General features: G+C 42.5%; 4 protein-coding genes across 7 annotated transcripts; 1 reads left to right on the plus strand and 3 right to left on the minus strand.

Annotated features, from left to right (window-relative positions):
- Positions 1-874: 874 nt before the first annotated feature.
- ssr4 (signal sequence receptor, delta) lies at positions 875-3088 on the minus strand. Its single transcript, XM_083676131.1, has 6 exons — positions 2910-3088; positions 2523-2641; positions 2102-2176; positions 1923-2012; positions 1758-1823; positions 875-1444 (listed from the first exon to the last, which is right to left on the minus strand). The coding sequence occupies exons 1-6, from the start codon at positions 2959-2961 to the stop codon at positions 1340-1342; spliced, it is 507 nt and encodes a 168-aa protein (XP_083532257.1). The 5' UTR covers positions 2962-3088; the 3' UTR covers positions 875-1339.
- Positions 3089-3579: 491 nt separating this feature from the next.
- Positions 3580-12935, minus strand: LOC310807810 (SLIT-ROBO Rho GTPase-activating protein 3-like). 4 transcript variants are annotated; one of them, XM_083674415.1, is made up of 22 exons: positions 12805-12935; positions 10899-10976; positions 10520-10691; positions 10120-10282; positions 8963-9025; positions 8617-8745; positions 8253-8381; positions 7933-8154; positions 7760-7849; positions 7477-7662; positions 7169-7253; positions 6919-6946; positions 6677-6773; positions 6390-6450; positions 6171-6248; positions 5942-6070; positions 5597-5702; positions 5074-5301; positions 4875-4930; positions 4602-4755; positions 4392-4440; positions 3580-4212 (listed from the first exon to the last, which is right to left on the minus strand). In XM_083674415.1, the coding sequence occupies exons 2-22, from the start codon at positions 10963-10965 to the stop codon at positions 4045-4047; spliced, it is 2460 nt and encodes an 819-aa protein (XP_083530541.1). In that variant the 5' UTR covers positions 10966-10976; positions 12805-12935; the 3' UTR covers positions 3580-4044. The 4 variants fall into 4 exon arrangements, with proteins under 4 accessions (XP_083530541.1, XP_083530542.1, XP_083530539.1 ...); XM_083674416.1 differs by having other exon boundaries at positions 4905-4930; positions 7933-8181; XM_083674413.1 differs by having other exon boundaries at positions 7933-8181.
- Positions 12936-14513: 1578 nt separating this feature from the next.
- naa10 (N-alpha-acetyltransferase 10, NatA catalytic subuni) lies at positions 14514-16811 on the minus strand. Its single transcript, XM_083674695.1, has 8 exons — positions 16662-16811; positions 16249-16347; positions 16080-16138; positions 15923-15968; positions 15670-15785; positions 15491-15535; positions 15245-15331; positions 14514-15103 (listed from the first exon to the last, which is right to left on the minus strand). Exons 1-8 carry the CDS (start codon positions 16680-16682, stop codon positions 14914-14916), a joined length of 663 nt encoding a protein of 220 aa, XP_083530821.1. The 5' UTR covers positions 16683-16811; the 3' UTR covers positions 14514-14913.
- An 847-nt stretch (positions 16812-17658) lies between these two features.
- LOC310808250 (ceramide kinase) lies at positions 17659-25235 on the plus strand. Its single transcript, XM_083675045.1, has 13 exons — positions 17659-18122; positions 19251-19346; positions 19580-19717; positions 19899-20027; positions 20205-20268; positions 20378-20523; positions 20618-20692; positions 20844-20996; positions 22039-22144; positions 23014-23117; positions 23862-24058; positions 24352-24644; positions 24759-25235. The coding sequence occupies exons 1-13, from the start codon at positions 17996-17998 to the stop codon at positions 24871-24873; spliced, it is 1743 nt and encodes a 580-aa protein (XP_083531171.1). The 5' UTR covers positions 17659-17995; the 3' UTR covers positions 24874-25235.
- Positions 25236-25274: the final 39 nt, after the last annotated feature.

Genomic DNA, 25274 nt, shown 5'->3' on the forward strand with positions numbered 1-25274 from the left:
CACTAAGTGTCCAATAGGGAGTACTGCAAATTGCTCATCAAAATGTTTCAGTGAAACCAATGCTAGTACACCTCCACACTAACCTGACTGAGGTATAACTACTGTACCAAGACAGGCAGGCAGGCATTACAGTACACAGTGAGAGAGATATCTTGACAGCCAATCATCAACAAGCACACTCCAGTCTTGAAATGCAGAACATGCTCTCCTCCACTATCAAGGTATGCCACAGAGTGATGGTTATTCCATCCCCCGAGCCTTCCCCCCCCCCCCCCCCCCCCCCAAGACAAAAATAGCCCCTATTTCCATTGAGGGTTCCGAACCTCTTTATAGTCATGCATGTGGCATGTTTACTGACACATGAGGGGCAAGTTTATGATTTTGTTTACCACATAACACCATACAAACAAATATGAGAGGGTAGTAAATTATGGGTTTTCAAATTAGGTCAGAAAAGAAGAGATCTAGGTAGGTCAAAGACCAGTTTTTCAGACTTGGCCTCCATAGCTAATGAGAGGATGCAGTGGGAAGATTGCAGACAGTATAAAGACATTAGATGTTGCATACACATCACTCAATACTCTCACTAAGGTCAATCCCTGCTACAATACATCTACTGTACTGTACCTGTAGCTATCAGGGTTCTGCCTCCACTAACGCCTTGTCTGGTTACTGCGATCTTAGATGGCTGCTCCCAAATCATTCACTAGTTTATTGCTTTGTATTTACTCAGTAAAGAAATTGCCCTAAAAATAACATTTGTTAAATGGAACGGAATACATAAAAGATTATAAATCTTTTAGTCTGTCAAAATAGGAATTTATGGAGCAGCCAGTCTGTCACTGCACTCACATGTACCACAGACAAAACACACTGGGAGGAAAACAAACCATTTATTCATTCAACCAAACACATTGCCACTGTAAGTCCAGAAAGGCTTTAGACTTATACCAGTCCCCTGAAGGTGTAAGACTATCTTCTGTACAGATATCACACAATACAAAGGTCATTCACATGAAAGAGCATGGTCAGATGGTCTGATCGCTTGGAAGCCAAATCCATTGGATAGCATACATAACTGTGGGAGTCAGTCAGCGCTGGTCTGAGGGGGGTGGGGGGTGCAATGAATTATTCTGTGAATTTCCCAAAATACAATAGTCCACTAATTTTCTTTTTGTTCTTTTTTGTCCACGTCTCAAAACAGAGTGGGTGGCAAAATACTGCTTGTTCTACCACGTGTGCTGGACTGGTAATAATGTCACACCAGAACTCAGTCTTTACAGATCCAGTTGTAAAAAAAGAAAGAAAAAAAAAAAAAGGGGAGGGGGGGAATGTCCCTTTATGCCTGGATGGTACTCTTCGCGCTGAAGGCCAGGTAATAGACCAGGATGCCGATGAGAGCAGCCAGCACTTCGGTAGACACCCACGGGCCGTTCCATGCACCCTACAGAGACAAAAACACACCGCACCACCAGTCAGGGAAGACTCACAGATGAGTATGGACAACACATAGATGTTTATATTAGATATCTATAATGTATATTTATCATGTCCAAAGAACATCAGGGTCATACCCATTGATAATATGAATAAGGGTGGGGTTGAGCTTAAGTACATCAATTAAGTGCGGTATCACAACGTGCAGGTTATGGGTCAGCCATTATGTATACTGCTCGAGGAAGAGATGTACAAGAGAGTAGATGCATCTATAAAGTGGTGATCAATTTTGATCTAATTATGCCTCAATTATGACTCACCCTGTGATCCACATTGACAGAGAAGAGAGGCTGGATGGAAGCGACATCCTCATTGTTCCTCTGGGCCTGAACACAAGCGGACATACACACACACATTAATAGTTTTCTAATAGATTGACAGGGAGACAAACTTTTACTTGTGGCCAAACGGAAAAGCATACATACCTTACGCAGGGAGCTGTAAGACTCCTCATCAAAGAATTTGACCTTGTATGTTCCTGAGCTGGCCTCTTTGTGGGGAAGGCTCCAAGACACCTGATAGACAATCAAAAATGGCACATTAACAAAATGACAAAATAATGGCACATGAGAGTGCATCCATGTAACACAAGGGTCCTACATACCTGATATTTTCCAACATCCTGGCCTCTGGTCACAGGGAACTGTCTTCCATTGACATCAGCATATAGAGCCACTCTCTGTTGAAGAAAGAAGCACATTTTTTTCAACAAACATCCTATAACCTTAGCTAAATGAACGGCTTTCGTAGTTCTTGCACTAAACTACAAATCAACAGACAACTGGGCCACCAATATATTGGTCCCCCATTTTGACTTGGAGTGGGCATGAGTGTGTGTAGCCATACGTGCATGACATGATAGTCATACACAAATCCCCTACAAATTCTCAAAACCACATAATAGCGCAGGACAAACATAATATAATTAAGTTGCTGCTGATGAATATGTAGGGACTATATCTGATGTACGTGGGTGAGAGATCTTCTCAGTCATGCACGTATGGCTAGAGTGTGTTGTAAGTTACCTGGGCTCCATTGGCACAGGCCAAGCTGAGTTCAACAATGAAGACGGACTCAGAGGAGATCACAGCATCTGAGGTGGTGTAGGCCGAGGGTGTGATCACAGGATCTAAGCAGCTCTCACCTGCAGATGGACACGGAACATAGAGAGTCAGAATACAATGTCAAGTGTTAGCAAGCTAGCCAACTCAAACTAATGACAAAGTCCTGTTTAAAGGACAAGCATTGAGTGGTCTCAGAGATATTGAATAAAAACAGAATTAATTAGCTACAACTATTAGTTAATTGAACAACTAAGCTATCAACAGTGTACTTGCGAGGCAACTGATGACGTTTGCAAGCTAGCAGCTAGCCTAGAGTCAGCTAGAGAGATCTCTGAATAAATCACTTACCCGTGCACAGGCAGACGAACAGAGCAAGACACGCGGCTATTCTGATCATCATGATTCCTTAATCAAAACGTTTCTCACACCACAGAGAGTTATGTAGGTATTTTTTTCAAGTTCAGCATACGATTCTTCTCCCTTCAAAACTAAGTCCACATCAGCTTTCCAAAAGAGACCGACCGGTGCAGTATGATGACGTCTACTGTACCAGCGCAAAGCAGCCTGGGAACGAGGTCTGTTGACACGTCATCTCTTACTAGGATTTTCAATTTTCCGTATTCATTAACTAGAAATTATTCTCAATATCCTCAGATATTCAGATTTTGCTCAATGTTTTATTGGCCTCAAGATAATTTATGCACATTTAGATATACTGCAGAATGCTACATTGATAATAATGAGCTTAAATGTGTTTGTCATTGATAAAAAGAGAATACTATAGATCCAAATATCCAGAAATAGATGTCATTTAGTGTCAAAGAGAGTAATACAAAGTCAGCACCATTATAATTCACAGTGTATCCTTACAAGTTGTTCTGTGAATTAATCACTGACAACTAGATTGCAGGTTAAGTGTACTTTGGATAAACCATGGAGGGGTAAATGTGAGTATACAGAACATAATGGTCAAACATCACCATTTGATAAACAACACAACAAAATCAGATGGTGAGGACTATGTTTAAAGTTTATTATTGTGTAAATTAGAAATACGGCCCGTAAGTTAATAAAATACAGCAGTGAAAAATGTTGATCGTATCCAATCACACAAGGATACAACAGTGCACATTTCAAGTAATTCTGAGTATAAATAATATGTCATAAATCACCTACTAACTGCCATTGGTTACATAGACATACAGTGAAAATCAGGGGGGTCTTCAGGGGTTCACTGGTCACAGTATTGTATCAAACACGAACAAAAGCCTCTTCGGAATCAACCCTGCATCACAAAGCTCTTGTCTGAGCAGCAATTTACAGTACACTGACTGTGGTTCATTTAACACAGTCATCTGTAATTACTCTGTCAATGGTTGCTGTCATAATGTATCATCTCACACCTAGATCTCTAATTGTTCCTCTCTGTGTGTCGTCTCTCTCCTTTCATTTCTCTCAGTCATTCATTCATTACAGTCCTCTCTCAGTCCAGTTGATCTGCCGGTTTAAACAGCCCTTTCCCTTTGCGTCCAAGTCCTCCTTTCTTCTGGGGAGGTTGAGAAGAGGGGGTTGAGGTGGCCGAGGAGGGATCGGGGGGCATTTGTCGAGACAAAAGCTCCTTGAAGACAGAGTTCATCTGGCGACAGACCTCCTGTGAGATTAAGAGGGAGGACAATGATGAGGGAAGAAAACACAGAGATCTTATTCTTCACGGGACTCTGGTCTGGTGAAACGTCCTCTAATTATGTGCGTTTACTGAGTGCAATCATGAGAATAATAAGTGTGGTCATTGGAAAAATAATTTGGAGCTAAATGAAAAACATGCCAGACCTTGTCAACCTGAACTGGGATGTCCTCGGTAGATGATTGGTCCTGGACTCTTAAAAACAAACAGGGAGATTTCAGGGCAATAGTCTTGGCCTGTTTAGGCGACAATAACTAACTCTCTTATGATAACGTGTGCTAAAAGCTGATAACAACTGCTGAAAGTACAACCATAACTATTTAGTCATCCAGTGCAGTAGAATAGATTGTACTTACCCTTTCCGTAAAAAGCCAGTGGAGAGGGGGACCCTGCCCTGTGGCCCCATAGGAAGCTGTAAGGTGAACTTTCCACTTGGGACAACATTGCCCCCTGCTGGCCCTTGTCTGGAGTTGCTGGTATTGTGGTCAAGCATGGTTCCCGTTTCCAATTCTGTATCACATCGATCAAGAAATAATGATCATAAAGCATAGACAAACTACCAAAACTGTGACAGTGCTAGATGATTCTTCAACACAGAAATTAAGTAATTACAGCTGCCTCTTTCTTACCATCCTTACTGTGAGAATGTTCTGACTCACCTTCACCTTCCTCTGTGATGGGCTCACTGCAAGCAAAGACAGATCACCATCATGTTGTGTGTGTGTCAAATGTGTGTGTGTGTGTGTGTGTGTGTGTGTGTGTGTGTTTTGGTGTTGGTTGGTACTACACTTGATGTGTGATGAAGATACAGTATGTGTTTTTCTTCACCTGTTGTCTTGTTCCAGTGTCATGCATTTCTCATACACTGGTCCCTGAAGCTTGGCTTCGCTGGGGAAGATGCTCTCGTGCTGTAGGATGATATTCTTGACCAGAGCGTTGATCTGAGGCTGGAGAGTGACGACATCTTCATCCTGCAACCCTCTCACCAGACTGGGGCCAAAGCACACAGCCAGATTATAGGGCTGCATCATGTTCTCATCACTGTACTGGGACACACTGCAGAGAGAGAGGAAAGGGAGGGAGGGAAGGAGAGAGGGAGAGAGAAAAGAGAAACCAACATTTAGAAGCTTGTATTGCTTCAGACACACTTGTTTAGAAAATAGCCTTCTCACTAAGTCTGGTCCCCTATGAAGTTCCTTCCTCTTCTCCCAAGAGGAAACTGGGTTAGCGTTTACTGGGTATTTTGATTAGTCTGCAGTTCAGTTCTCCTTAACAGTGACACCTCAAAATCACTAGACTTTTAAAATAGTACTTTAAAAATAGTACAGAGAGAAGATGTTACAGTACTCACTGATGGAGGAATGCAAAGAGGTATCTCATAACAATGATGACAGGTGGAGGGTAGGAGGAGATGACAGATTTGAGTTTAGCTGCTCTCTCTGTCTTGTTATCTATCTCTGCAAAGGGGAATGGGTAAAAGAGAGACAGCATGAACACACACACACACACACACACACACACACACACACACACACACACACACACACACACACACACACACACACACACACACACACACACACACACACACACACACACACACACACACACACACACACACACACACACACACACACACACACACACACACACACACACACACACAGTATCATCAACTGTGAAACAAACAACTTACGGGCATGCTCCATGAGCTGGCTCATGCTGTCCTGAGGGAAGAGGGGCTTCTCCAGGCCTCTAAAGTAGAGCTTCAGTACTCCTGCCACAGAGTCTATGTCACACATTCTGTCTGCCAGGGGGTCTTCTCCTACAAGGTCAGCCCAGAACACACTGCCAGCCATTATTAACAGTCAACAACAGAGGACTACGGCTTCACCAGGCACAAGCAGAACAGCAGACAGACCTACCTCGCTCAAAGGCATCTCTGAGGCTGTTGACCTCCGCCTGAGGCCCGGGCACTCGGAAGATCCCCTCATGGTGAAGACCTTAGGGGATGCACAGGTAGACATGCAGAACAAAGTAGGTCCACAATAAATTAGTAAATTAAAGGGCAGTATTCATGGACTAGCACATATCTCACTGAAATAATAAGCACTCTGTTCTGCTGTGTAGTGTCAATGACTCACCATTGAGGTTGATGAAGCGAATGCAACTTTCCACGACCACTGGGATCTCTTGTCCTGATGCCTGAGAGGATATGAATAAGGAGACAGACATACACACAGTCATATGCACATACAGTCTGACAAATGGATACACTGACAGACAGACAGACAGACAGACAGACAGACAGACAGACAGACAGACAGAAAGCAAGTCAGATATAGAAACATTCACATAGACAGACAGACAGAGAGACAAATCGACAGACAGACAGACAGGCAGGCAGGCAGGCAGGAGGCTTGTAGTATACCTGTATGAAAGAGAGCATGTCTCCAGTGAAGAGTTTGTGAGAGAACTGGGTGCTGGGCTGACTCCTTCTTACACGCACACATTTTCTGGAGCTTTCTCTGAGGAGAGAGAAACCACCATTCAGTCAGACAGCTAACTATGCCCTGACTTGTTATGACAGGTTTAGGATGCAGTTATGTAAGCCTTATGATGGATTAATAAAGTAGATTTATAAGGTTTCTAAAGATGAATGTATTAGTCTACCTGGGTTGATGACCATTGGTTGCTTTAGCTTGGAAGAGAAACATTGAATGATTAGGATTAGGATTCCAGGACAAAGGAAATAAAGAACCACAGTTTCACTTAAGAAATAAGGGAACAAAAATGTGCAAAGCTGATGTTGTTTAGGGTAATCACATAAAAAGCACACCACCCAGTATTCATTGTCACCATAGAATTCTGAGGCTCAGTGTTTTTTCTACTGTTGTGTCAGAATAGCAGAACTAGTTAGTACCTTTTTCTACAGCCACTTTGAGCAGATCATGTTTGGCCTGCAGTTTTGATACCAGAGAGCTGCCAACAAGACAATCCTTCACTTTCTGAGAGAATAATCACACAAACACAATCGTCAATAATTCTCATTATCACCATCATCATCGCCACCATCACCTAGAACTATCATCACCTAGTCTTGCATGCCACAGTCTATACAGAGTGTAATCATCACCACAATACTGTGATGTACGGTACAAATTGCATGTGATAACCAGTCATCAGAGTCACTGTAACAAATGTAACCAGACCAGTGTGATGATGACTTACAGTGCAGTAGTGGCTCTCAGTCTCTTGCAGGTTGGCTCTGCGTCGGGCCACACTGGGCTTACTGGACATGGACAGGCTCTCAGTGCTGCCCTCCTGGGACTGGCTACTACTGCTGCTGGCCTCCAGGTCATCATCACTCAGACTCTCCAGCAGGGCCGAGTGGGCCGCCAGCAGGGTCCGACCAGCCTGGGAGGAAGAGTGTACAGAAGTATGGAAGTGAACAGAATGGAACAGAGCCACTAAAAACTACTGTGAGGTGAATTTGGAGGTGTGTGGACTGTACCTCTTGTGTTTCCTGGGTGACCAGAGCCAGCCTGGACTGCAACTGTTGGAATCTGGTCTCCAGCTCACCCTCTGCACTCACCTCACACACCTGAGAGGAATAGGAGAGTGTCAAGGGACGCACGCACGCACGCACGCACGCACGCACGCACACAACTTCACCACCTGGAGTACCTGGTCCCCCTCATGAGGCTGGTAGTGGAAGCGGAGGGGCAGGCAGAAGGTGTTGTTGTGGGTCTGGAGCAGGGCGTTTCTGTCCTGACTCTGGTCCAGCTCTGACACAGCACTGTGGAGCTGCTGCAGCCCATCACTCAGGTTCTGCTGGGCCCGAGTTCGACGGGACAGGTAGGCCCTCATCACACGAGGCACAGAGAGGTGGTACCCTACATCCCCACACTGAGAGAGACAGAGGATAGACAAGGTCTATGAGCTATGTGTGGGAGACATCCATAGATATACAGTAGGTTGACAGAAAGTAGCTGTGGAGCACTCACGTCAATGAGTGTGGAGATGTCTTGGAGATAGTACTTGTTCATGGAGGCGTTGGCTGCAGCCAGGTTCAGGAGGTAGTCATTGCGAGCCTTAGTGCACTTCAGGTGGATTTCTTGGACTTTTCCTTGTCTCTATGAATGAATACAGATATGATATCACAATACACACATGCATACACGGAGCACACACGTGCACACACACACACACACACACACACACACACACACACACACACACACACACACACACACACACACACACACACACACACACACACACACACACACACACACACACACACACACACACACACACACACGCACGCACGCACGCACGCACTCACACACACACACACACGTTATTTACTTTCTCGATCAGTCTCTCCACTTTCTTAGCAGCATTCTGCTTTTGCTTTTCCTCCAGTTTCTCTGCCTCCTTCAGTTTCCCCTCTGCAGACACATACTCTGAGTGACATTGGTTATAGGTCCTCCATGCCTACACAACAGCCATCAACATAAACAATGCACATCAGAAAAATACCAAGATGACAACATTATCTGGGAATATATCAATATTTATTTAATATAAAATGGAATTTACATAAAGTATACACTATGATAATTGTATATGACATAGATAGAGATGTCGTCAAAATGTAGTTTCTAGAATAGAGTATGTTTCCCATATTTGTTCAAATGCATGTTGAACTCACCGTCTGTAGCTCTGTGGTGACCTTCAGTAGTCCATCCTGTAACTGGGTGCAGACCTCTTTACTCTGAAAACATGCAGTGGAGACAAAACAACACAAGTGAGATAGGGGAGCAAAGAAGACACAGATATGGAGCTAGAGGAAGTAGAATGTGGAGATAGACCTGGAGACCGAGGTAGCAGCAGTAACAGTAGCAGTAACAGTCGCAGTAACAGTCGCAATAGCAGTAGCAGTAACAGTAACAGTAACAGTCGCAGTAACAGTCGCAATAGCAGTAGCAGTAACAGTAACAGTAACAGTAGCAGTAACAGTAGCAATAGCAGTAGCAATAGCAGTAACAGTAGCAGTAACAGTAACAGTAACAGTAGCAGTAGCGGTAGCAGTAACAGTAACAGTAGCAGTAACAGTAGCAATAGCAGTAACAGTAGCAGTAGCAGTAATAGTAGTAGTAACAGTTACAGTAACAGTAAAAGTAGCAGTAACAGTAACAGTAGCAGTAGCAGTAGCAATAGCAGTAGCAGTAACAGTAGCAGTAACAGTAGCAATAGCAGTAGCTGTAACAGTAGCAGTAACAGTAACAGTAGTAGTAACAGTAGCAGTAACAGTAGTAGTAACAGTAGCAGTAACAGTAGCTGTAACAGTAGCAGTAACAGTAGCAGTAACAGTAACAGTAGCAATAGCAGTAGCTGTAACAGTAGCAGTAACAGTAACAGTAGTAGTAACAGTAGCAGTAACAGTAGCTGTAACAGTAGCAGTAACAGTAGCTGTAACAGTAGCAGTAACAGTAGTAGTAACAGTAACAGTAGCAGTAACAGTAGTAGTAACAGTAGCAGTAACAGTAGCTGTAACAGTAGCAGTAACAGTAGCTGTAACAGTAGCAGTAACAGTAACAGTAACAGTAGTAGTAACAGTAGCTGTAACAGTAGCAGTAACAGTAACAGTAACAGTAGCAGTAACAGTAGCTGTAACAGTAGCAGTAACAGTAACAGTAGCAGTAACAGTAGTAGTAACAGTAGCAGTAACAGTAACAGTAGCAGTAACAGTAGCAGTAACAGTAACAGTAGCAGTAACAGTAACAGTAACAGTAGTAGTAACAGTAGCAGTAACAGTAGCTGTAACAGTAGCAGTAACAGTAGTAGTAACAGTAGCAGTAACAGTACCCGTTTGGCCAGGTGCTGGGTATGCTCCATACACTGTGTGAGATGCTGTGTGAGGGAGGCACTGCAGATCTCACTCAACCCACTATGGTCTCTGCTCTCCTGACGAGTCTGATTCAACAGAACCAGCCAGCATTGGGCCACCGACTGACCACTTGGCTCTTTCCTGAAACACAGAGAGAGGAAGGAGAGGGGGAAGCGAGAGATGGGGAGTAAGGGAGGAAACACTCTAGAGCACTTAACCAAATGAATTACAGCCAACAGATATTTAATGTGACTTTTATAAGGGTATTCAATCAGCTAAGGAGGGAGACTATACACAATTTATGAGTGTGTGTGCATGTGTGTGTGTGTGGGAGGAGGGGGTCAAAGGCACACACAACCACTTCCCCTAGTACTTCACCTCTTGATTTTAGAGGTGAACCTCTCAGCCAGCTTGTCCAGGGAGCGGGCATACTCTCCTTCAATCTCACCCCGTCTGCGCAGGTAGTCACTCAAGTCTTGCAGCTGCTGAGTCTTCTGCTCCAGCTGCAAGTCCAACACTTTCAATTGGTCCACCAGCTGACAACGCACCTCTGAGAGAGGGAGAGAGAGCCATGACTGAAAGAAGAGAGCAAGTACTACATTTCCACATCATGCACATGCAAAGGACAGAAGCCAGAATCCAAGTTTGGAAGGTGACTATTTTTGTCTACCATGTTCAGTACATGCTCTGAACACTCAATAGTACATAACAAAGATGGTACATTCGAGAGGATAAAAACAACAAGGAATTCCCATACCTTTGATTTGTGTGTCATAGTCCACAACACCAACTCTCTCTTTTCTAAGTCTCACGTGGGACGTCATTGTTGCTCCAACTGGGTGAAATTATGTTGCAAAAAGAGGTGAATATTGTCATGCTGATTCTACCATAAGTTAACCTAACCTGCCTAGGTCCTGACAAGATCCACACTTTCAGTATCGATGCATGTTTGGGTGTGAGTGCACTTAGTTTATTACCCCGAGTCCTGGACAAAGTCCAGTAGATTATTCTCTCTTGAAAACCAATTCATTATTGTAGCCTACACTACACCCCTCCAAACTCTTTCTCAAAAAACACTCAGTGACACTCTTCACTCTCCACTTCATAGTGAAAAGAGCATTGTCCTCTTACTGTAACACATCTCTTTAGAGCAGCCTGCCCCTGCCACTCTGGAAGAGTAGATCTACAGTAGAAAGCCACTCGGCATGTGCCCCACCACCCATGCTGCACACACACAACTGCATGGCGTGCAAAAATAGCACCAACATTTCAGCTACCCTAAAAATAGTGAGATCACAAGCCTAACAACACTGACGAGATGTTACGTTTATAACTACAGGTGGTTTACCTAATATTGTACCTCTGACAACATGCAGATCACAGTGTAATGAGCTTAATGTTCTATGTCTACTTATGTGATTAGGGGATTACTGTAGCGATGCATTTAACATAATTGCTCTTCAATCTTAATTGAACCCATTATTTAATTATTTGTTAAGATACGAATCAACAGCAGAGCCAGCCTCAGTATTGCTCTTGGGTCAATAGCGTGGGCCCAGTGTCAAGCTGAGCATAAGCGATCTGATGATCAAACATAATTATCCTCTTTCTTCCTGTTTAGGCTGAATACAGAGTCATAAAGCTGCCAAGTGAATGAGAGAAAGACAGACAGAAGTATTCACACATTTGCTGGGTTGGTTTCGTTCTGTATGCTACTGTGAATGGCCTGAGCGGCAGTTTTCACCCTATGAGAATTAACTTCCCTTTATAAATCTGGCTTCATGAGTGGTCTCTTTTCTTCCCCTCCTCTTGTCCATTTGTCACTTATCTTATACCAGGAAGACCTTAAGTCCACTTTCGAAATGGGAAGACAGGGGTGTTTCCTGTGTCAGAGCAGGCAGACCCCTTCACTAACCATGATTCACTTGACTCACCCTCTCTCCCTCCTGCTCTCCCTCTCTCCCTCCCTCTCTCCCTTTCTCAATCCCTGCCAACTTCCCCTTCTCTTTCAAAACCAAACTTCCCTCATCAGCATTCTCTTCACCAAAAACTTCAACTGAAATCCACACACTTGATTACACTGTTCCCAACTTCAAACGCTTTCATTTCTGATTATAGAGATAGTTCTCCCTGTCATTTCTTTGGTCAATGTGGGTCCATTGCATTTCCTTTGGAATTTGCAACAAATAAGACTCCTCTTCTCCTGAATGATCTTTGTATGAGCCAACAGTAACCTTTTACCACTTCATGTCACCGTTTCCTTTTACCCCACCATTCTTTTTCAATGTGATCATCATTGAATCACCCTGCAGATGTCTGAGCTTCATTTGGGAGTACGCAACTATTTCCCAATGAACATTCAATGTAAGATGGCTTTGCCTTTTACACTTGCTTTGCTACATGTATTTTTTTGTACTAATGTAGTGGTATATTTCACTGTTTAACTTCCACTCACAACCACACAAAGTGATGGCAGAGGTACAGAAGAAGATACTCTACTATACAGAAACATGGTTAATTACACAAACACACGCACATCAGCACACTCCTATTATTATCTTATCAAAACAACACTAACAAATCTATGTATGACATGCTAAAAACATTATTATAGATTGAAATTAGATTGAGAGTATAGTATACCATGAAAGTAAGAGCCAAACCTGAAAGAAATCCTTCTTCACCACATCGGGCAATACGTCGCAAGTGCCAACCACACTTTGTAGTCAATCTCCTCCTCACACTGATCAACACAGACTCCTCACACACAATCTACTCCTCACACACAATCTACTCCTCACACACATAAGCCCAGCTCTAACTCACGGTCCTCCTCCCTTTCTTACATACACTGTTGTTGCTCTCTCCCACTCCCTGACACACACTCTGAGACATCAGTGTCTGCTTATGCAAGGGTGGTGAGTGAAAACGTCTAATTTAAGCCCCACCCCCTCCTGATTACCCCTTTGCACTGTGAGTAGTTTGTCATGTGTGTAGTATCACAGAAAGGCTGAGTACGTGCTGTGTGAATAAGTATGTTAAACTATCAAACATGCTTTTTTTCACTTCTGTCTTCCTCTGCGTTTCCTTCCTTCCTTCCAAAGGACATTGAAATACTGCCTCTAAATCTAACTGAAGAGACTTTTACTGATCTGACTTCAGATGTACTGGAAAGAAATCTCTCAATCTAAATTGTTGCTCCTTCATGTATTATCAGTTTGATCTGGAGAATGACTGGAGTTTAAAGCAAACATGTGAAGCAAAAACTGACACTGTAAATACAAGCTCAAAGGACTGGACAAGCATTCCATAACAAAAAATAATAAGTACACACGAAAAACTAAATAAAGTCTAGATTGACCATATTCTAAAAATGAATTATTTGTCTTGTGCTATATTACAATTATTAAAATGCAAAAAAAATGCAGTTACCATGCTTTCATATTTGTAAAGTTTTTTGTTTGCATGGAAAATAACATAGCTTTGCAATTTGCATGTGCAAAAACTGGTAGAATTGGTGCAAAGTAGGCCATCTTTACCTTAATATTTCTAATACATGGGATGAGAAATAATCCAATGGGAGTTTTGAATGCTGCGTCTAGCATTTCTGATATGCAATGCATTTTCAGAAACTACATTGCAATTACAGTTCTCTAAACCATTGTTAAAATCAAGCTACAGTAAAACTCATGCTGTAGAATATTGAGTTGGAAGGAATGTTTTGCTCTGCTCAGCACTATGCTGAATCAAATTGGGGCCCTCAAACTTCTCTAAATGCATTTTGTTAGATGAACAGAGACGCCCCCTTACTTTAACTTTCAACATCATGCTATAAAAACATTCTCAGATAAGTGCATCGGTGATGATGTTTCGGGGAATGTCCAGTGCTGTTCGCCAGTCCTCAATCTAACAATATTTTAGCTTGCTGAACAACTGCATGTCCACTTTATTGCATGCATTATCAACAGTATCAAGCCACTGCATAATTAAATTGGCCATTTCAGGAGTTAACAGTAATGCTTTTGTTGTCACCCAGGACAAGAGGAAGTTGCTTCAGGGGACACTGTTAATGCACTACACAACACCACACCTCTTAGAATGTGAGACAATGTCAGTACCACAAGGCAGGCTTAATACACAGTGTGAAGTGTGAATGCATTTGGTGTGTTGCCATGGTATCTGTCTAAGGTCGGCTCAAAAGACAAGAACTGGGCTACAAGTTAAGGTCTGAATACTGGATGTAAATTCATTAACCATAGCACTTCCTAGTGGTCACTTTTAGAATTTCTCTGAATATTCACTTCATTTTAAAACCGTGTTTGAATCATTGCAATTCGCTGGATATCTACTAAAGAATACACTTACTATCAGATGATTTAATGGAAACTTTTATTTTGAGTATTTCATAGAGTACTTAACAGACCTGATTTAGACACATCCAAAAACACAGGTTAGTTTGTTTTCAAATTGTGGACATTTTCATGAGTGCTGGGGACGACATTGATGTAGTGCCAAGGTTTGAGTTCAATACAAACTTTATGGAACCAGTCATGAATTTGAACTCAACTTCAAGTTTCCAAAAACATTTCAAACCATTCTCAGAGTCTCTTTGTTAATCACTATTGTAAGTTCTGGAAAAAAATGTATTGTACAGTGTAAAAGTGAGTGAGGTGAATAGAGGTGGTGACCACTGGATGAAGCCAAATGTGTTTTCTGATGGAGATAAAAATTGTAACATGGGAGTGAATTTAAAAATGGCTATGATGGTGCAGTCATTGTGAGTCGGAGGATGAATCTTTGACGTCTGTGCTCTCTGTCGCCTCGCTGACCTCACTCATCTCTTTGCTCTCTCCGCCGCTGTCTCTCTCTCCCTCCCTCTCCTGGTCACCGGGAGTGGATAGGCTCTGGGCAGATGGGGCCTCCTGACCCAGCACACGCACTCCTGGCTTTCTCAACTGTGGGACCCATAGACGGCAAACAACAGAGATAGTTAGTATTCAGCTAACAAGAGGAAGGCGGAATGTTCCATAAAGCAACAAAGGGTCAATAGATCAGCACCCTGTGCAGGCATGCTTAGGTGTATAGACGAAGGAATAGAAATTCACCTCATCAGCCATGTGGGCCAGGTCTCTCTTCATAGCATACGCATCCTCCCCATCCGCATAGTACTTTGGCTCTATTTCACTAATTCTGTGGGGTTGGAAAGAGATCATTTTCAGTGAGAAAACTATAGATTCACTGTTCATGAGAACACCACTTTGAATATGAGGCACATGCAATAATAATAATAACAACATTAGAATGTCTGTCAGGAAGCTTTCATGAAGATAGGAAATCCCTTTTACTCACTGGAACTTCAGTGTGTTTGAATATAGATGCAAGGCGGCTCGATTACTAAAGGAAGAGATGCAAAACAGGTTAATTGTTCACCATTTTGGATACACTCGATATTGCATTATATTATAGCTACTTATCATGCTACTCTTGGGCTATAGTTCCGCAAAATGCAGTCGATGAGATGAGATTACCTTTTCCGGACATGAAGAGACACATATTTTGCGTTGAAGTTTTCAATCATGGCTCGACTAGCCTGGTCCATCAACTTCTGAGCCAGACCCAGACGCCTGTGAGAACGCTTCACGGCCTGGGGGAGACAGAGACGGTCACCAAACAGGATAGTCCAATCAATCAATCAACTGTCGACAGGCACAACACAACAACATAGAACATGTTGACGTTGTGAGGGGTGTTAAGAGAGAAGAGCAGTGAACACAAACTCACCAGGGATGTGATGTGGCCATGGGGGACATCATCTGGGTCCTCCTCCCTGAAGAAAAAAGCATGTGACACAGAAAGCAATGAAGGTTTGACACCGACAGAGGAAAAACAACAGCATGAGGCCAATTATTCTAGTCATTCCAAGCAGAGAGAAACTCACATCTTGGCCAAAACATATCCCACTATTTTGCCATTTTCATCTTCTGCTATGTAGGACAGCTGAAAGGTGAACACAGGGGAGAGGATGTTAGCTCCATCACCATCACGACTGATACGTGGGAACAGAGACTTGAATTGAATGTAATTAGGATGCAGTGGTGATTATCAACCTGAGGCCAGGACAGCCCATGATAGAAGTAGTATTTCATCTGGTAGTTCTCTGGAAGACACAGCAAGTTGCAGTGCTGCATGTTCATAAGGTCCTCCGGCTACGAAGAGAGAACAAGTGGGGGATAAAAACAAAACAAAACGGATGATTAAATGCTTGGACACTGTCTAAATCAAAGCCTAGCCTAGTCAGTTGTAATGTGTTGTGACTGTCGACCCTCAATGATCATCATAACAAACTATGTACGATGGTTATACACAAGGTAGCTAGCTTGCTAGCAACTTCCCACTTCACTTGACAGGCCAAACGTGGGGCGATCACGTACTAGCCAGCTAGCTTAGTCTGTTATTATTAGCGATGACTAACTAACCAGCTAGCTAGCTAACCGTAGCCAAATCCAGGCATATCCCTTACCCTGGCGTTGCGAATATTCATGTTTTGTTCAGTCTTCAAGTCTTCAGTTGATGAAACCACAAATAAATTATACTAACCCAGTCTACCAACTCCTAAATAAATTCTATTATGTAGCTTGCTAAAGCGAAGAGGAAGCATGCGCTTAACCGGAAGAGCTGCAGAGGTGAGCCCCGCCTTTGATACCATTTTGATTGGGCTAGACCTGTTTCATAGAACACACAACACACCAATGAGGGAAGAAATGATTTTTGACGAATATATCAATGATCGAATCAGACTTTCTCTATGAAAAGGAGAGTAAGACTAAAAAAGACTCCACACAAACACAACATTGTGTGTGTGTGTGTGTGTGTGTGTGTGTGTGTGTGTGTGTGTGTGTGTGTGTGTGTGTGTGTGTGTGTGTGTGTGTGTGTTTGTACATATATTAATGATGCATCCTGTTTCCTGTATCAGACATACTTAGCGCCATACTTTATTTTAAATATTCTAAATGTCTAGTGATACCACAGTGTTCTCTATATGGATGTGCTAGATGGAGAGTTTATATGTGTCGATACACTTTCTCTTGCTTTTAATTTTTTAAGGGACCCTAAGTCCATGGATTGGTCAAGGAGGTCTCACTTGAGCTAGGATGTTCTAGACTCTACAGGCCTAACAAGGTGGTCGTGGAGGATCTCCAAGCCTTAAATCCCCACCCAGCAGACAACATGATCCATTCTTCTGAGCGACAATTGTAACAATATTACCCGAGGCTCCTTGATATCAAGGAGATAGTTCACTAAAATTAGAAAATGACTTATTTGTTTCCTTATGTTGAATAATCTATTGACAAGAGGAGACTCTATACTAGGAGTTCCATTCTAGAAATATTTATGCTAAATAGTACAGGTAGGTCCATTCACATCCAATCGGAGAGCTACATGCAAATTTTGCAGACAGGTGTGAGACAATGAGGGATAAAAGGAAATAAATATTCTTAGTACAGTCCCTAGATGACTAACACGCAATGTACTGTAGAACAGGGGCTTTTACAACGAACTGTATAGGCAATAGAAAAAGCTATATATATAGCTGTCAGGCTGGAGTGCTATCTTATTGATGATATCTCATCAGCGGTAGAAGATTTTAAAACTACAGATAACACACTATGCGACAATCATAGATGGAGAGGAAATTCAAGTCTTCTTTTAATAGATGCTGTGGACCACTGAAACGAAATGTAATATGAGGTCGTATCGAATGATTACTTATCTTTAGTTATTTAATCTCAAGTTTTAGGACAGTGAGATAGAACGAAAAACGTGTTCACAGACGTGTGTAGGGGTAAATGTAGAATGGAAACAGATCTAGTAAGGTTGGAGTCAAGTTTATGGGTCGGGAAAAAACGATACCGGGCGGTCACAACAGGCTGGTACTTCAATTGGACTGAGCTAGACAAGAAGAACCGCGATAAGAAAACCAGTAAGTGCATTTTATCCATCACGTTTCATGGACACTTTTCGCTTTTTCACATCACGTTCTATTTTTCCTAGATTTCTAAGATGAATTTCATAATGTTGCCAATCCAAAAGTAGTTAAGCACAGCAACATGTTTGTAAGAATAGACTATTAATTGTGTGAAATTCTGAATTGCCATTATAACTTATATAATACAGTATGTCATTTTACACACTTCTGGATTAATCACTTTTTAAATAACTCATATAGGTTCATTACAATCTGTTCCAATTTTAGAAAAAGGTTAACAAATGAAAGACCCCTTACAAAATAAACCCAGTATCATTCCCACACCAGCATTTTACTAAACATGGAACTGTGTTGTTGGATTGCATGAATGTGTACTATGCACCATAAATAGAAAGTCACCAAACCTGTCCTGGAGACGGGTATACAGATAGCAACATATCATGCACATCAACATTATAATTGAAAAATGTAGCCCTAAACCTTTCAACATGTATAGGCTTGAATTACATCCACTTTATGAAGCTAGTAGAATATGTGAATATGACCAGATACTATACTATTTGAGCCATAATATATAGAAACTTTAATTAAATGAATGAATCTTTTTCAGTAAAGGTGAGGAACAAGTTATACAGCACCAACACGAAGCGCAACTCACAGGAACCTGTAGCTGATTCATTCAAAACAAAGAGAGCACACACACACACACACACACACACACACACACACACACACACACACCTATTAGAATTCAGACTTTTGATATGCCAGAGCAGTACAATAATTAATCACATTTATTTGTATAGGACAAACAATATAAACAGTATGAACAATATAAACACCTGACCATAGACTCCCAAGAAGCAAACCAAGGAAAAACTCCCTGGTAGGAAGAAACCTTCAGAGGAAACCGAAATCAGAGGGGGACCCATTCTCCTCTGGCTGGTCAGATGTGAACAGTAAAATATGTGGTGCAAAAGTTCATGTCTGTGTAGGAGTGGTGTTTGGACCCACAATTACACATACTCCAACATGCACTTCAGGGGTAATCTTTTCAATATAAGCAAATGGCCATGTACAGTACAGTACAGTTTACTAGTGACTGTGTCTATGTGATAAAAGTTTCAGTGCCTGTGTCGGAGGTTATCGGTGTGGAGGCGGGAGGAGTGGCGATTCTACCCCAGAGGTCAGTTGAAGATGCAGACAGAGACTTCACAGGTGAGTTAGAGGAAATGCTATCAAATATCACAGCCTCAAGGTTAGACGCAATACAAAACCAAACCAAACAAAGTGACAGTACAGTATCAGTAACACATTTGTAATAACATACAATGCTCCCCAAGGCGTTTATACCCCTCTTGACTACTAATATCATCCTAAACCAAAGAATTACACTGAATTGAAACTATGTGGTTGGCCTACTGATTTCTTCCCTCTCGTATGTCTTCTAGTGTTCTATGTGAAGCGCAGCAGCAGTGGTAGTTCATATGGACTGCTATGGAGACTGGGCAGGACCCAGTTTAGCTGCCCCAGTCGTGACGTCAGAGATCAATGGATGACACAGCTCAGATTGGCACTCAAAACTCACAGTAAGGATGAATGCTAATATGATAGGCCACCAGCCTTACTTGCTCCTATAGGAGTCATTTTTATTGAAGTCTGATTAGTTACTGTTTGAATATCTCTACCTGTTGTTTGTCATGGATCCACACTGCCTCCACTCTTCTCCTAATGTACTCTTTTTTTTATCAATCTGTCCGTCCTCTCCAGGCCGCTCCCGCCCACACAGGTTGTTGGTGTTCATTAACCCTTTTGGGGGGAAGAAGAGAGGGAGGCAGATCTATAACTCTCTAGTTGCCCCTCTGTTTGAGCTGGCTGGTATCAGTACTCATGTTGTCGGTGAGACATGATTGCAATCAGTTATGCAAGAAATCCCATAACTTATTCAATGTTTGTTCTATTTACATTTTTGGCTTTGTATGTAGAAAGTTCATTACATTTTTATAGTGTTGACATAGTTGGGATATGTTTTTGAGAACCATATTCCGAAAAAGTTGATTTGTTTTTGTTATTTAGTGACTGAGCGGGCGAACCAGGCGAGAGACCATATCCTGAAAAAGGACCTGACTGGCTTTGATGGGTAAGAAAAGTCAATATTTTATGTAAACACTATGGCATGAAAAGATTAAGCAACCAAATTCCCTGGGATTTGATTCCGTGACCGTACTGTTTATGTTTCTTTGCTTCAGTGTGGTCTGTGTGGGTGGGGATGGGATGTTCAGCGAGCTGCTGCATGGTGTGATTGGACGAACACAGCAGGAGGTGGGGCTCTCTGAACATGATCCCACTGTGACATTACAGCCATGTGACCTTCACATTGGCATCATTCCTGCAGGTAATACAGCTGTAGTAGTCAAATGAGGGTAATTCAATTGCATGTTATGAGTCTGATTTTAGACTGATATGTGTTGTCTGTTGACTGTCCTCAGGCTCCACAGACTGTGTGTGTTTTGCAACAGTGGGCGTAAACGACCCTGTAACCTCTGCTCTACACATTATCATTGGTAAGAGACCATCATGTTTTCTTGTACATTAAGATATTAATGAAAATGAATTACAGGGGTAGGGTTGTAATGTTGATGTCAGTGTTGACAGGTCTACCTCATCCCGTTCTCTATGAACCTAACCCTTACCCTAACCCACTCCCTCCTGCAGGAGACTCTCAGCCCCTGGACGTGTGCTCTGTCCATCACCAATCCTCTCTGGTGCGTTACTCTGTGTCCCTAGTGGGCTATGGTTTCTATGGGGACGTGTTAGCTGAGAGTGAGCGACACCGCTGGATGGGGCCCCTCAGATATGACTACTCAGGTATTGAGTGGAGATTGGTCTAATGGAGAAACAAATGTGATTACAATACAGTATATTGCTTTATATGATAGAAGTACTTATAGCATAAGAAAGACAGTAAAGACAATATAAACGTATCTGCTAGAAAGAGTACAGGTGAGCGTCTGAATACTATCAACATACTAATATCAAACAAGTGTACAGTAAACATGTTGTCACCCATGAATGATGTAGCTCCCCTCTATAAAAGGAGAGTGATGGAATGAAGCCTGTGTATGTTACTAAGACACTCTGGTTGTCTCTGTTTTATAGTGATGTTGTTCCCATTGTGCACAGGGAGGGCTTTTCTCTTACATCACCTTCTGTGACCAAAGAGAAAAATTATTTGGGCGCTATTAGGCTACTATTATACTCTATTGATATAAGACGCCTTTACTTCAAACACACATTTCACCAATGGGGTAAAACTAAATATTTGCAGAGCCAAATTATTTGGTTACAAATGCATCTGGCTATAAACCTAGGTTTCACAAAAGTGCCAGTATTAAATTATGCTGCGTAACAGATCAAATATTATTCCAAATTCGTTAGCCTATAGGTCTACTTCATTACGCTACACTTCTACAGTTGCATTCATAGCCAGACTGAAAAGTCGTTGGATCTGTTTATCAGTCTTTGATCTGTTTATCAGTCTTGCTTTTTACAGCTTTGCGTTGATTTCTCAAAATATTATTCCCAAATTCGTAAGGCCATATGCCTACTGCATTAGGATACACTCCTAGCTCTCCACTTTGCACCCTATTATTATGTTTTTAATGATGAATAGGCATCACCTCGAAATTCCTAAACAATCTCTATGGCAAGACGCATCTTTCACCATAGTTTCATCAAAATTGGGCCAATCAGTGTAATTTTGGAAATGCCGCATCTATGTGGCAAGACCCCTCATTCACCAAGTTTCATAGTCCCCTCCTCCATTTAATCGGTGGGTGACAACTACTGTACTATGCTACTGTGTTTCACTGCAGTAAATTGCTTCCTAACCATCCCTCTCTCTCTCCAGGTGCTATGGTGTACCTTAGTAACCGGAGCTATGCAGGCATAGTGCAGTACCTACCTGCAGACACCCAACTCTCCAGCCCCAGGGACAACACCCGCTGCCTCTCAGGGTAACACACTAACTACTCTGGGAAAATAACACTAACACTCACTGACTGGTACACAGGCAAAATAACGATTAGTCAGCAGTGTTTCACAGTGTGTGTGCAGTATGAGCCTGATTTCATATTGAAGTTTGGCTCAAATGTTAGAGGAAATGGAGTACCTGTAAACCATTCCAAAAGTGTTTCACCAACTATTCAACCACAATACGATGAGACTGCTTTGCCTTATGTCTCAATGACAGTCCTTGTCTCACCATGACAAGCAGTCTTTTTAAGTTCCTAGAAGCGTTAGTGTATTGGCAGAGTGTGAGGGCTTGTTAGGAATGTCTCCTGGACAAGAGAGAGAGAGACAAATACAGCAACACAAACATGCTTTATTCAGAATGACAGCCAAGGAACTACTGCCTCATTAAAAGCACAGACACTTTAGACATGTCCTGAGTGGAAGGAGTGAGTCCTGATACCAAGCTGCATCTCTGAAGTCAGAGGAAAAGTTGAGAAGAAAAGTTGCCCTAGTTTTGCTGTACCTCAGCTTTTTCACTCTTACAGTGGAAGAAAGTGTTCTCAGGAGTTACTGTAAAGTACGTCATCAGAGTGTCTCTGACATGACCTCAATTCTCCCCTGAGAGCTACCATCTGCAATGGAGACACAGGTGTTGGGTTTACCTTAAGGGTACCATGAGGGCTGTTTCCATGGTGACGTGGGCAACCTGATCTTGAAGAAATGAGAGTCTGCACCTCCTAGGACACCAGTGCCTATGAAAGAGTCAGTGTACCTGTCTAAGATAACTTGCTACGTGCGGGAGTGTAAGATGATGAATAGGTGTCAGGGATAAGTGGCCTGTGTAATGCATAAGTGTGTGTATCCATCCCAGGTGCCGTGTGTGTTTTGAGAGCACTGAGAGGCTGTTCCTCCACTCTCCAGACTCCAGCTCCCTATACAGCTCCCACTTCAGCCAGTTAAGTCGTGACTTAGAGGGTAAGACCCCTACACACAGTCTACACACAGTCTATACAGTCTACATACACATTCATACACACAACACACACACACACACACACACACACACACACAAAACCATTAAAGTACATACTGTAGATCATTTAGTACGCCCAGCAATAGACAACTCCTATGTATTACCTGTTAAGAGGGCATAATGGAATAACTACGGGTGTGCCAAACTTGTTATACTCGTATCTTTTCTGTAAGGTGACCTTGGGTGACCTGAAAGGCGCCTCCAAATAAAATGCATTATTATTATTATTATTATTATCTGTACTTGTATCCGTTAAATGCTTAAAATGATGGAGCAGGTGGTTTAGAAAGCTATTGAGCTTAGACCAGAACGCATATTAGTGGGTCGTCAGTACCTGGTCTAAGCTCATTTCAAAGCGTTCTGGTCTAAGCTCAAGTCAAAGCCTGTGACTTTTCTTCCTCACACATTTTTCCTTCCAGTTATTTTTGGAGGAGGAGGGCACATTGTCAGTACGCTGCTTTAATCCAATCATGGCAGCAGGCACATCACACACATCTCCATTTGTTTACAGACAGCTATGTAGTAATTTTTTGGAAATGGAAAGGAATCCTCACCGATTATGGATAACATCTCAACGTGATTGGGTGATGATCGTATCTGTAAAATGCCTAATGTACTCTGCACCCCCCCCCCCCACCCCCTCGAGTAATAACCTCTCACTCTTCTCTCTGTGTCACTGTCTCTAGGTGACTGGGTGAGTGTGGAGGGCAGGTTCAGGTGTGTGTCCCTCACCTGCATGTCCAGCTCCTGTCCCAGGAGTCCACTGGGCCTGTCCCCCTCGGCCCACCTAGCTGATGGGACGGGCGACCTCATTCTAGTGCGGGACACACACCCCATAGACTTCCTCACCTTCCTACACAGACACACCAGCACCCAGGACCAGGTACAGATGGACTACCACAGCTATTCCACATGTAATATACAATAGAATGGAGATATAACTTGTCTGAGAAGTATTTCAATATGATGAATAATGAATTTGCAACACCTACAACAATGTACAACAATGTACAACAATGGGTATCAAAGAAAGAAACTTGTAATGAAATTCGTAATGGGGAATTTAATGTCATAAAGTTGCTATTTGAGGGCTCATTTTGATAGCATATAGTGTAACATTCCTGTTACTAAGCCTCACGCTTTACTTTGATTAAGCTTCTTTTCTTCTCATCTTAGTTTGACCTGCCTTTTGTGGAGGTCCACCGAGTGAAGGCAGTACGTTTCTCTCTCCCGCCCGGAGAAGAGGAGGATGAAGATGAAGAGAGTGAGACGACGGACAACGAAGAGGCCAGGAGCAGAAGTGGTTCTCAACAGAACTTGGCAAAGAGAGGGGAGCGAGGGATGACAAATGACAAGAGGAGAAAGAACAAAGAACAGTACCTATGTGGCCTGTGCTGTAGTAAGGCTCCTTCAGTCTCGGTGTGGAACTGTGATGGAGAGATCCTGCCTTACACAGAGATCATGTGCAGGTAAAAGACATCTCATGAGTATATGTCGACCAATCTGCTTTAGGCCTAACATGGAGCATTTACAGTCTCCCTCTGTCCGTGTCTTTATCTGCCTTGCTGTCCTCTCCCTCCCAGGGTCCATGGCCAGCTGGTGCGTCTCTACGCTCGGGGCATGGAGGATGGGGCAGCTATCCAGATGTGCAGGGAGGAAAACAGGAACTGCAAAGGGAGATGTGTGCTACACAACTAATGAATGCAATTGACACACGCACACACACATGTGCACGCAGGCACGCACGAACACACACACACACAAAACTGTTACTAAGTACAATGGTACTAGTTACCCATGTACAGTACACTAAACAGACTAGTCAGTGGGAGAAAGGTGGTGATCAGTGTGGTGTCATCGTGAAAGTATTAACAATGTAACCAACAGAGCTTGTTCAATCTCTGATAACCTTTATTTTTTCTACATGAAATGCCAAGCTTGATATGACTTGACACAACTATGACACTTTTGAGCTGCCAATCTGCAGTTATGAAAATGTGTCACATACATAACAATGGAAACTATAACCTATTAAATGGACACAGAATATTGTGCTTCAATTTCTTTTCATTTTTTTTTTATTATTATTGTTTGAAATG

This window comes from Argentina silus (assembly GCF_951799395.1).
Source record: "Argentina silus genome assembly, chromosome: 8".
Lineage (NCBI taxonomy): Eukaryota > Metazoa > Chordata > Actinopteri > Argentiniformes > Argentinidae > Argentina > Argentina silus.

What these genes read in the sequence shown, in the direction of transcription:
- ssr4 (XM_083676131.1), bottom strand. Translation starts at nt 2,961, where the DNA reads ATGATGATCAGAATAGCCGCGTGTCTTGCTCTGTTCGTCTGCCTGTGC. An exon ending in GTTCGTCTGCCTGTGCACGG is followed by an intron (nt 2,642 to 2,909) that starts GTAAGTGATTTA and finishes GTCCATCTGCAG; the next exon opens with GTGAGAGCTGCTTAGATCCT. An exon ending in AGGATGTTGGAAAATATCAG is followed by an intron (nt 2,013 to 2,101) that starts GTATGTAGGACC and finishes ATTGTCTATCAG; the next exon opens with GTGTCTTGGAGCCTTCCCCA.
- naa10 (XM_083674695.1), bottom strand. Translation starts at nt 16,682, where the DNA reads ATGAATATTCGCAACGCCAGG. An exon ending in TGAATATTCGCAACGCCAGG is followed by an intron (nt 16,348 to 16,661) that starts GTAAGGGATATG and finishes CTCTCTTCGTAG; the next exon opens with CCGGAGGACCTTATGAACAT. An exon ending in TCAAACACACTGAAGTTCCA is followed by an intron (nt 15,332 to 15,490) that starts GTGAGTAAAAGG and finishes CCAACCCCACAG; the next exon opens with AATTAGTGAAATAGAGCCAA.
- LOC310807810 (XM_083674413.1), bottom strand. Translation starts at nt 10,965, where the DNA reads ATGACGTCCCACGTGAGACTTAGAAAAGAGAGAGTTGGTGTTGTGGAC. An exon ending in TTCACCTCTAAAATCAAGAG is followed by an intron (nt 10,283 to 10,519) that starts GTGAAGTACTAG and finishes TCTGTGTTTCAG; the next exon opens with GAAAGAGCCAAGTGGTCAGT. An exon ending in CAGAGATGCCTTTGAGCGAG is followed by an intron (nt 6,071 to 6,170) that starts GTAGGTCTGTCT and finishes CTGACCTTGTAG; the next exon opens with GAGAAGACCCCCTGGCAGAC.
- LOC310808250 (XM_083675045.1), top strand. Translation starts at nt 17,996, where the DNA reads ATGGAAACAGATCTAGTAAGGTTGGAGTCAAGTTTATGGGTCGGGAAA. An exon ending in CCTCAGATATGACTACTCAG is followed by an intron (nt 20,997 to 22,038) that starts GTATTGAGTGGA and finishes CTCTCTCTCCAG; the next exon opens with GTGCTATGGTGTACCTTAGT. An exon ending in GTTAAGTCGTGACTTAGAGG is followed by an intron (nt 23,118 to 23,861) that starts GTAAGACCCCTA and finishes CACTGTCTCTAG; the next exon opens with GTGACTGGGTGAGTGTGGAG.